Raw genomic sequence first — 12,317 nt, 5'->3', positions numbered from 1 at the left:
AAATAAGCTTATTTCTCAGCATGTATGCAGCACTGCTCATTTTTCACAGAGAATTTCATCTTGTGTTACGGAGCAGAAGGGAAGGCAGAGAACTGAGACTCTAGTTCTGGCTTTGCCACTTTCTCTGTAACCTTGGGCAAGTAATGTATGCAACCTGAGGCTCAGTTTCCCCATCTGTGAAACAGATGCTTGACTCTTTGCCAAATTTAACTTACTTGAGAACCTGGATAAAAGACTCAAAATATTCGCTGCGTCGTTTTGGTGATTTATTTTTTATAGCCTTCTCTAGATCCCGGTGGGCTGCTGGGGAATCCCAAAAGCATCTTTCCACCCACTTGTCTAAACAGGTAGAACTAAAGTCCAATTAACTGCACTCCCCAGACACCACCACCACTGCCTGCAGCTCTACACTTTCTATAAGCAAATAAGAAAAAGCATTTAAAGGAAAGGCATTGGAAATGCAGGCAGCATCAGTGACTGCTGTAAAATATACAGCAGCGCATGGTTACTGTGCAGTCTGATACACTGAAACTCCATTACAGGGAAGTATAAAGCTAGTCTGTGCAAGCTGCAATTTTATTTACAGTTAATCTCTGCTTATACTGTGAAATGAATCTGTCTCTCACGCCTTCAAAGTGCACCAAGACTTGGCAAATGGGCTTTGTGCACAGAACTTTCTGGGGCTGGGGGAAATAAAATCTGTCTTCCAATTTGCGGCAAAGGTGCAGGGCTGTTTGCAGTTCCCCTTGTGCTTCATTCCAGCTCCTCGCTCAGAGCGGAGAGTCAGCAGCCTTCATTTACCCTCTTGTTAAATGCTGGCGGTTGCCCCATTTGGGTAATAATGGATCAAAAACTCCTCTCTGTTTAATACCAGTACCTGCCCCTCATAAGGCAGCGTTACGCTCAGCAAAACAATCCACATGAAGACAGGTTTCCACGCTCCCGCACCACATTCATCAGCAAATCAGAGCACTAAGAGTTCAGCAGAAATAGATTATTTCCTCTAGTAAGGGTTCCCATATCTCCAGTAAGACTGAGAATAGTTACGAGCGCCCTATGAATCCCTTTGAGCTAAATTGCTCAAAGGAAGAGTCAGGGTAGAAGGATAGGTTAGAAATCAGCCTCTTCTCTCCATCATTCCACCAGGTTTTGGTGGGTTTTCGTCTGTTTGTATGTTTGTGTTTTGTAATACACAACAAAACATTTGAGACAGTGCATCTTTTTTTCAGAGACAGTGAGATAGTCCAGAGATTCATCAAATAGTTGTATAGGATTGAAACATTAACAAAAAAACCTCAGAATGTTTCTTTAACTCTATTTCTCTAATGATACAACCCTTGGTTTTAATTCTACTACTCGAAAAATCTTCTCCAATAAAAAAATGCTGATATGTTTGTCATACCACATGCTGAAACATAAAGTTGGTGGCACATGGCCAGAATAAACGTCTATCTAGTCGCTTTTCTTGCCTTTGAAATTGTCTTGTCTTGGATGCTCAGGCACGAAATGCAAGAACAGCCCAAGGACAAAATGCTATTTCCATCTTCTCAGCTCCAGTAATCTGTGCTTTAGCTGTTTCCTGAGCCAGAGGTTGCACTCACAGCTGTGTTTAATAGCCCTTGCTGGATTTTTCTTCCATAAATTTTGTTTGTTTTTCTAAATAACTTTTATTTCTGATATTAACCACTGCCTGGACCAATGACCTCCAGTTAATCATTTCTAAAAAAGTGTCACCTTTCCTTTATCGTATATCTCCTACCTGAAAACTCAGCTGGGTGTCTCCTCTGCTTCCTCTCCTTTCTCTATCCCATTCTTCCCAGTACACAAGATTTTGAAGCACAGCTTGGCACTGAACTGATATTTTCAGAAGACATACCTATATCTGCATAGTAATAGGTAATTTCATCTCTGTCATCTCGGTCAGTTTGAATGTTGACCATCTTGAATAATTTTATATAATTAGCAAATATTATCATCTTGCTATTCAGCCTCTTTTCCAGGGCACTTATGAGTGTGTTGAGCAGCACAAGTTCCAGCAGGTCCTGCTGTGTTTTGTTTAAAAAAGGTATTCATTAATGAGACCTTGACTCTTATAACCTGATAACTTTGTTTCTATAACAGCCTTTTGGTAAGAGACCTCATCAAGGGCTTCTGAAATTCTAAATCAACCCGAGCACCCTTACGCACATTCTTGCTTATCACACTAACGTATTTGCAAAGCTTCCCTCTGGAAAAGCAGTGTAAACTCTTACATAGATCATAAGGAAAAAAAAGCTTAAATCATAGTGGAAATAATACAATCATGCCATAAAGAGTATCTTTATTGGCTCTAATCTGGAGAAAGAACCCATTCAAACAAGGTTTGGGTGTTTCTTTCATCAAGGTTGTAAACTTTTAACCTAAGGGTCTCATGGTGTTTTTATGTGTAAAGTCAGCATCAGGGAAAGCGAGACAAGTTCAGTCATCACTTACCCAAGTCACATAGCAATTTGGTGACACAGACAAACGTGCTCTTAATCACAAGGCTACAACGCCTCCCGTCTTTCTAGAGTGCTAAAATAGGTGGTGCTTCTATTTCTCGGCAACTAAATCTCAAAAACCATTTTGGTTTAGATGGAATTCTACATATTTGAAGCCTTTTATCCTGTAATAGTCCTCCTGCAGAATTCTTAACTACATTTAAATATTATTTAAATATTATATCAGAGTTACTGACATTTCGATTCAGTATAAGAGTTCCATAGTTTTTAGAAAAATTGACATTTGAACGGTTCAAAATATTGACTGTTTGCATTGCAAACGATGGGTTCCAACGCCTCAGCTGCTTTTCTGGCTCAAGACCCTAATGTCTGTTATACAGCAACAACTAAGCAGCAAAGGCGGGCTACCACAGGGAAAGGAGCAGGACTTGTCCTGCCCAACAGAAAACATGACCGTGCTACAGTTCCTAATGTCCAAACTAAACTCAACTACAAGGATTGCCCGGTTTTCCAAGGGCAAAGGCCATCGCTCCACGTTGTACATGGATCTGAGTTGGCTAGTGACAACGCTGAGGCTTCGCAACGTTAAAAGTTGATCTGAGATGCTTTCTGCAGTGCAGGATATAGACAGACCTCTCATCCACGATTGAACACGTCTGCACACTCACCCATCGCCTGGCACAGGATGTCCACGTCCTTCTCCACTTCGGCCAAAATCACGCGCTCGGGCTCAGCCGTAAAGTACGGTGGTTCTTTAGAAGGGGGAAAAGAAACAAACAAAGCCACAGCAAAATGAAAAAAGAGATGTTGATTGAAAGGTATCCATCCTATAATCTTCCCACATGTGTTGTATTTAATGCGGTGTATTACAAACAGACTAGCTTGTCTAAGTTTGTCTCTATTCATAGACATTCTTTTTAGGTAGTAAAAGCATCACAAAGAAGCCAACAGTTCTGCTGCGCCGAGTATGAATTCCAAAGAGCCAAGTCAATGTAAGTTAAGATTTAGGGGTTTGCACTACAACTTAATACTCAGAGCAGGGGCTACTTTTCATTTTATAGGTCTGAACCACAGAATATTTTAATTCTTCATTCAGAAAGGCCCTCCCGAGAGGTTTATAAAGGTTTATATTTACAATGTAGTATTTTATAGGATAGTTTGCTTCAGTATCTAAACTAAATTCCACCTCATGAAGGCATGAAGCATGTCGAATAAAGTGCCATAACATGTCAGACAGGCAACGGCAGAGGATAAGTGCGGCGTAATTAAAGAAAAATTTCTTCTCAACTATTCTATTTCTTGAAAGCAAACAGATTTAATGCTTTAATTGAAGCTATAGTAATAATCATAAAAATCCACACTTTATCATTAAGACTACAGAAAAGATATTAGACGTTTAATTAAACAAAGACAAGATTCCAGAAATTGTAGAGTATGCTGTCATGTAACTCTTTCTTCTATGCAGCATAAAATTGAAGAGCATCATGTCAAAGTCCCACAGGCATTAAGGTTGCAGTAATTATCATGGTAACTAAAACCTGCCATAGTCTGTTCAATGCAATTATCATCTGAGTGCTGTTTTTAGAAGCATTTTATTTGATCATAACAACAGTTGTGTTGCAGCACAGACAAACTCACCCGTAAGTTTTAGAAAAGACAATATATGCAGCTTGTGAAAACAAGTTACTCGTATTTCCATCTTAATGAAATCAAATATGTTTGAAAAAAAATGCAGTAAGCTACAAGATCCAAGGTCACTCGAGTCGACCTTCTCTCAAATCCCTTCACGAGCCATGTCTGGAAACCAGACATGCAGTTTGTATTATTGACGGGACATTAGTATTTTCATAAATAAACCCAAAATTACATAATTTTATCCTGCAAAATCTCATTTCTCCCGCTACCACCTGTAGCACAGCAAGCGTTGCTATCATTTCAAGGGGGTGCCGTGCCATGCCAGCAGGAATTCATCAGGAAGCATCTGATTAGGATGCAAACTCCCCTTTCCCAGCACTCCTCACTAACCACAATAAAATACTTGCTTGAATGGACAAAACTGGGGTCTCCTTTGACCACCAATGAATATTAAAATTCTGTATTCATTCTAAATAAAGTCAATCAATATTAGCCTTCCAAATCCCAGTCAGAGGAGGAGGTGAGGTTGCAAAATAGCCTGGAATACTCATTTACCCAGCAAAACCAATAAAACAAGCTACCTGATTTATTATATTCTAATAATATACGTGTTAACATTATTGATCCTCACCACCTAAATATAAAACTATTAATAAACATGCATAATAAATTGTGATTTATTGCACATGATCTCATGCATTAATCTAAACAACAAATTGAAAAGTTGAACATTTAATTGAAATTCCCTGATGGCACGCTGTGTTTGACATGTTTGATCAACTAAGTTGCTGAGTCTTCTGGAACTCATCTAAGCCCATGTTTTAATTCTAAGTACGCTCCTCCTTCTCAAGCCATCCTCCAAGCCTTGTCTGATGTTTTCCTTTTGCTCCGCTTTCCAGAATTTTATCTTTTTAACTTCCAAACTTTTAGCACAGTGTCCTTACGTACCTTTTGTCCATCCCTCAAAATAAAATCCGAGTCTTTCATTCTATGGCAATTTAATTTGATTGTGAGGGGAGCATCCAGACACATACCCCGCATCCAGACACTTCTCACTTTGAGCTGCTTCCACAGATGTCTCTGAGGTTCAAGTGGATTTTCCTCCACTTAGGGAATTCCTGACTGATGTTCTCCACCCACCCTTTCATGACCTTAAGGGGCCACTTTCTAAACCTGCCAACCTTCAGCTGCCAACTCTCAAACTTTCTCCTACATCAGCAACTTATCCACACACCAGTGATCAATTTGCAGATTTACCTTCAACACGGGCCACCAGGCCAGCTGCAGAACACTTAATGCGACCTCAAATGTTAGTGGTTCCACGGCCACTGCTTGTGTATTACCATGCATACAGTTCCTGCAGTTACACTTGGCATATTTATACTGGCTGCTTTCCCAATACCTCTCCCCAAAATCCCATCCTACAATCTGTGCTCCTTCCTTTATATCCCACACAGGCTGTCATGCCACCCTCAGAGAAACTTATTACATTAAGAGATGCTTAGGTGAGCAGGTATCAGACAATGCATTACCTGACAAGGAACGTGAAGTCAGTGACAACTGTCACTTAGCAAATGGGACTGTGATGTTATAAACGGAAGACTCATGTCAGCTTTTTTGGAAGGAAGCAGGGAGAAATGGAAGCAGATAAGACAGAAAAAGAGCAGGAGCAGCAGAAAGTTGCAATCTAAAGGCCACAGGCAAGTCCCAGAGGATTTTCAGGGTGTAGGTGTGCCAACAGATATGATTTCCAGTCTTCATCAAGCCCGGATCCACCTTTTCCCTCACACTAAAGCCTGCTGAACTCAGTTCTCACAGCCATCCCAGCAGCTGGAAGCCCAGCCAAATGCTACACTTGACATAAAGGGGTCAAGAGGCTGCGCCAACAACTGCCCGTAGAGGGGCCAGATCTTGTTCTTGCATGATAAGCAGAGATATAACAAACCTTCCAGAAGCAACTCTACAATTTACTGATTGTTAACTACCTGCGTCTGCTGCCTGGAGTTGGAGATAAGCCTGGATGGGAAGACAAGACTCATTCATAAGGGAATTCTGGAGGATCTAGATTACAACATGGACAACAGTTCTGTGGCATCCCAAGTCTAATATACACAAAAAATTATTCTTGGTTATTTAAAGTATAAGAGAATCAGAAAACTAAAGGTGTAGTTATACTCTTAGGGCTTTGAGGGAAACAAAGCAGTGATTTCCATGCAAGTTGTGCTGCTTTTCCACGTGCATGGGTCTTACACCAACAACACGGGTGCTCAAAAGTCCCTTTGCAGAGAGGGTCTCTGGCATCTACAGAACTTGGGCTGCAGAAGAAATCGCTCTAATTACAGGTGGTAGACAACTGAAACCAAGGCTCCTCGCTTTTTAGATGAGTCACATGTATCACCTGCACATCAGCTGTGGGCCTGTAGGCCCAGCATAAATTCAGGGTTTGTGCATCTGGGTGCTATACACCACCTGGTGAATAACTATCCGAAAGAGGCCATAAAAATGCAGCAATATTTATAGAGGTCAGCTGGCACTCTGAAGGGGCATTCTGGCTGTCTGTATTTGTAACTCTATTGCATATTTATAAGGCTTGGTTTGAATCACACAGTATGAATTTGAACATTTATTGTTGTAGGCAATAATCATGTGTTGAAATTTAATATGTGTGGTGAAATTACAGTGTCTTCCAAACTATACAACATGCCAGACACAAGCCCCCAGACATGGCTGTTTCTAGGAATGACACTAGTCTGTTGGTATCAGGTCAAACACTTGAATTTTTCCTGAAATTATAGAATCACAATAGTTAGAATAGGAAAGGACACATTACACCGAGCTCATCCTGCTGGCAGCACCACGTGCTGAGCAATGAGAGGGGTCACATCTCTTATTACACCAAAAGAAACAGATACTGTATTGTTCGGATATTGTACTGATGTTTGACTGATCTTAACTAAAAGGTCAAGAACAAGCAAAGGGGAAAAAGAATATCTGAATATAAATGCGTGCTTTTAATAGTTGTTGAGGGTTTTAGGGGTTTTTTGCGCTGCAGACATCATTGAAAATAGATAGCCTCCCTGCAAAGCCCTTGGGAGCCTGCAAAATTTGATACTGTTCTAACTTCCCCCACGCAGACTTACATGGTCACTGATTTTAACATTCAAAAGATAGCAGTCAGCATCCATTACATACCCTTCAAGCTGCATTGGAGATATGTGACCTAATCCTAGATACATACATGAAAGTCAGAAAGAACAGAGAAAGCCCCAGGGGCTCCTCCAAAGCTGAAACTCCTGCATCACTCAGAAATTCAGGCCTGCATATTTAAGAGAAAAACTGAGCCTTAAACATGGAAGCCTTTCTCTAGTATTACCATAGACTAATTTATTTGGTGAATATCCTGTAAAGAAAGGGGAACTGGAAACCTGAGAGCCCCTTGTAGGTACGACGTCCATAACTCGAGACCGTCAATCAGACTGTCCATGCTGGGAGAGAAGCCCGTCGGTATGTGCAGGGGCAGCAGGCTCCTTGAAGCAGGGTTTTTTTTGCATGAATATCAGGTTAAAACAGAAAGAGATGAAAAGGTAGTCTTAGTTTTGTGTTACCACCCCTACTGCGAGCTGCAGTCTCTATGTTCTAGAACATTACAACAGCACAGAATTCATGTCCTGTTTGCAGAACTGAAACAAGGGGGAACTTCGGGATGTCAGACACAGAACTGGACTTGCCACAAGTCCCATTACTTCACTGCAGTTCAGGTCCTGTGTGCCTTTGGTGACATGTCTGCACTCATCTCAAGAACCTCTGAGCCTCGTCAAATTGAAAATTGTCAATATTTCTCTGCTTTGAGCCCAAACCAAAGTTTAGGCAAGTCCAAAAACATTTTGTATTATAGTTTTCCTGAAAATTCTTCTTTTCTTACACACAGTACATGAACACAGTCACCATGGTCTTTTCTTAAGCACAATACATAACGGCAATCATCATGAAAAAACTCTTTCCTCGGCTTTTAAGACATTATTTGTAGCGTTTGGCCATGTCTAAGCTAGAGCCACGACAGCTATTGTTTCCAGAAATCTGAGCACAAGGTATCGAGGTGAGAGGAAGGTAACTTCTGTTCTGGCAGTTCTATATACATTCAATGCAAATTCATGAACAACGGCAATGCACAAAGAAGGCCCTTCTGCATCTCAGCACTGCTGGAGAAGTTCAGTGAAGGAGGAACAGCCCTTCTGTGCTGCTCCTGTACCCCATGAAGCTCTGTGCTTCGTACCTGCTGGGAACCAGGGCAGCCCCTAAGAGACACAGCCCTACAACACTCCCCCATCGTCCTGTTTTCAGGAAGAAATCTACCCAGCTGGGATGCAAAAATTCTACTTAGAAAACCCCAACATGTGAATAATATGTCTATTAATGTTGTTCTTTGGGCACAAAATTACTCTAAAAAGAAGGGAGGCCCTCGACTGTAATTCTGATTTATTCTATCCCATCCCAGGCCAACAGGGCTTCAACGCTCAGCTCTGTACAACACCTCATCATACCAGGCTGTTATTCCTAATTGTTCATCTCCTCATTTTGTTCAGATTTTATTTTCTCATTTAAAGAGCGGTATGGATTTCATGTAGTGGAAGGGTTTCATTCCTCATTTTCTTAAGCTCCTAAACTTCATAATTTCCCATAGGACAATCACTTAAAAAAATGACTATTGCAATTTATCACTAACTGAACTTGCAGAACTGGAGCAAAAGAATTCAAGAGTAGCTCAGTTTTCCAATTGGTTTGCTCATGAGAAGACTCCTTAAATTACTTAATCTTCAAACTGTTAGTGATAAAACAAATGTGCTCTTATCTAATCTGCAACAAATCTCTCCCAAACTGTTACTCTGCCAACGGAGGAACACGCAACCCTTTAAAAATTTATAACAACTGCAGCTAATAAAACCAAGGAGGTTTGGAATCATCTCAGTTTATCTTTGCTGGAACAGTATGAAGATGTCAAAAAACTCTTTGGCACATTCAGAAGAAAATTGTAGTGCGGTACAAGACCAGAGGATTTTCTTCTTGCTTATGCAGTACTACTTTATTACATTAGAGATTCAGATTTTTCAAATATTATTGTGATTCTCATTTACAAACCAAGATGTACTCTCAGAAATATTCAGAAAAAACTCCAGCGATAGTATTGTAGGTCACAAATAATAACTTTAAGTGAGGACATGCCTTTATACCAAGTTCCACTGCCTTCTAATCAAGCTCTTGTCACCATCTGAGCCCACACTCAAACTGTGTGACTTCCCTTAGCGGGGAAAGGCAAGGACTGATACACTTGCAAAAAGCTTCTATTAACTCAGTATTTGTGATATCCTTGATGCATCTTTTTATCGCTACCCCTATTCTACCTGTTAATAGCAAAATATTTTTTCTATTAATCCACACAAGCTCTCATTACCATACTATTGTGGGTCTGATTCATCCCACCCATTTTGAAAACAAACCTCTTCTACTAACGCAATTTCCTTTTTCTGTTAGTCAAGACCCCTTATTAAGTCCCCACTCTGTTATTCTCCCAAGAAGTACAGCTCATTATCAGGTCACTATCAACATGTACACACTACAAATACTTTATGCATGCAGATGGAGAAGCATATTTGATTTTCTCTAAGTGCTACTCCAAACCCCTCAGGTTTGAAACTTGTCTGCACGTTCCTCTAGAACCTGTCCCTTGACTAATTAAACTACGGCCAGATCCATCCAAGACTTCTAAGGCATTAACTACTAATCCTTTGATTTGGCTCCCTGTTTAGAATCAGAGATCCACCCTGCAGCTCAAGAAACTCATAAATAAAGAAATCTATCAGGCTTTGCTGACACATTGAGTAAACACCTGCAACTGAGGTGTCTTGTTCCATCAGAAGGAAATAAAAGTAATTGGTAACCAATTTGTTTCTGCTTGCTTTCATCTGCTTGTTCTTATCTACAGGCCTTTTCATAACTTTATTCCCTGACAGCCCCCTAAAACTGGATAAGAAATAAATAAAACATTTAAAAATAAGAGAGTAGATAAGCTGCTAAAGAAATGCAGCACTGCTAGTTTAATATAGTTCCCTAATGATTGTTTCTTAGTTTTTATTGCAACTGTATTTAAGAATCTTTTACATTAACAGAGAGGCTTGCTTTAAGTATTGCATTAGGCTGGATCTGACAGCCCAGCAGCAGAGTTAAACTAGTTATTACACAATAAAATCTTATGAATAAGGAAGAGTTTAAACAAAAGCCATAAATAAGTTAAATCTGTCTCTACTCCTTAAAGGTAAGGGAAGCCATGAGGCGATAATTCTAATAGAGAGTGTAGAAAGAAAAATACTGGAACTAAAATTAATGCAGTAGGTAATAAACATAACAGACCCCATGCCACAAATGAACCTGGAGGAGAGCTCGTAGCCAGAAGAGCTGTTTTGTCATCTAGCATGAACTCCTATGAATTGCTCTAGCAGAACACAGACTACACCGCAGTCTTTAAAATTGTATTTTCAGAAGGCTGAAAGAGTGCAGAGAATTGCACGCTGAATTCCCTCTGCAATGCACGACAGAAATGCATGTGTATGAATTCTGATCAGCGCCGAGCCTTGTACCATTGCCAGAGCAATAACCTCTCCAGGACACTTGCACAGTTATTACTGGCACCATTTCATAAAAGCTAGACTTTACAGCATCAGGTCTGGCTTAAAACATCTAAACGTCTCTGTCCTAAAATATCACTTTTATTCTAAAAGTCCGAAAAAAAACTCTGTGTGCAATGCGCTAATTTGCGCTATTATATTGGGATATGGCATGCCCAGTAAATACAATTTCCAAATGACAACCTCCTCGCTACAGCAAAACTCCAACACAGCTGACGATAAGAACATGCCACGGAAAGGGCACCAACGTCCTTTAAAAAATATTAAGTCCAAAGTTTGCATTGGAGTTGAAGGTCTAGCACGTAGCACCGATTTTAATGCATTTCCTTCTCCCTTTTGTTATTTCAGTAATGATGTCAGCCCGCCTGTGTGCTCAGGAACGTCCTTGGCCCCCTGACTGGCACTTGCAGTAGACAACGCACAGAAGTGCTCCTAAAAGGCTTCTTTCGGAAATACAGGCACTTGACATATTAAAACTAGATGTAAGCAAGCTGGGAGTTAATCAGGATTTAATGCATCTAACAGCCAAGATGTGGAAGCTGTTCAATAAGGATTTTACTACTGTATTTCCCCAACTTCTGATTAAATGTATAGTTTCACAGGGGATTCAGAATCACATCAGTGTTTTAAAAAGTCTATTTGATGAATTTATATTCATGGGGAAGAACAGCTGAATTAATTTGGAAGATAACCCTCCTTCACCTCCTTTGCTCTGTTCTCCGAAGAAAGGTTCAAATGTAAGGTCAATGAAATATTAAAATATCAATTTTATTTCCTATTATACCTCAGTCCAGAGCCTGTTTTACTAAAAACACATTGCCTTGAGAATTACCCATGATAGAAAGGAAGGCTTTTGCTCTTGCTGGCTCCTCTGTGCTGTCTCTCAGGTTCGCTTCACAGAAGTACATCCCCACGTCCGCAGAGGTTGGGTTGGCGATTGTGAGTCGTCTCCCAAAACTGCTGATGCCGCTGGTTATTTTTACTCCATTTCTCTTCCAAGTCACGCTTAGTTTCTCAAGAGGTCTGCCGAGGTTTAAAATAAAACCCAAGAACACAACAATAAAACATACATATTACAGAATAATCTTGTCTAGAGTTATATACAGATTATAAAACTTCTCTAAGTCGTCCTCTATCCCTGACATTTACTATTAAGAAGCAAATGCATAGGTAACTTCCACACATCAAGACAAAAGACTATTCAAGTGGCATTATGCAAGTACAGCTAATTGATACTGAAATAGAAATTAAGTGCTAATAATTTGATTTCTCTAAGCAAAAGGAGTAAATACTGCTATGGGAATCAGCCGCATAGGAAGCGCTTTCATTATAACTCAATAATCAAAACAATATTAATCATAGCAAGAACATCTTTGCCCTCAGAGATAAAAGTGAATCAGTTGGTCTTTTTATCATGCGAGGACCTCAACTTCTCACTTCCACTGGAATTCAATGCTATTCAAGGCCAACTCGATGGAAACACAGGAGGAATGCTGTGAACTCTATATTACGGTGCATTATG

At 40.2% G+C, this 12,317-nt stretch overlaps 1 protein-coding gene across 1 annotated transcript in view; it reads right to left on the bottom strand.

Moving 5' to 3' along the window:
• Window positions 1–12,317, bottom strand: part of SDK1 (sidekick cell adhesion molecule 1) — a 373,777-nt gene that overhangs the window by 143,171 nt on the left and 218,289 nt on the right. Inside the window, exons 7-8 of the mRNA XM_082064834.1 lie at window positions 11,628–11,818; window positions 3,149–3,232 (exon numbers count right to left, since the gene is read on the bottom strand). Of these exons, the coding sequence (XP_081920960.1) occupies window positions 3,149–3,232; window positions 11,628–11,818 (275 nt within the window). The remainder of the gene's footprint in view (window positions 1–3,148; window positions 3,233–11,627; window positions 11,819–12,317) is intronic.

The sequence above is a fragment of the Streptopelia decaocto genome, assembly GCF_964273445.1.
Source record: "Streptopelia decaocto genome assembly, chromosome: 13".
NCBI lineage: Eukaryota > Metazoa > Chordata > Aves > Columbiformes > Columbidae > Streptopelia > Streptopelia decaocto.
This window is presented reverse-complemented; position numbering and strand designations above follow the sequence as displayed.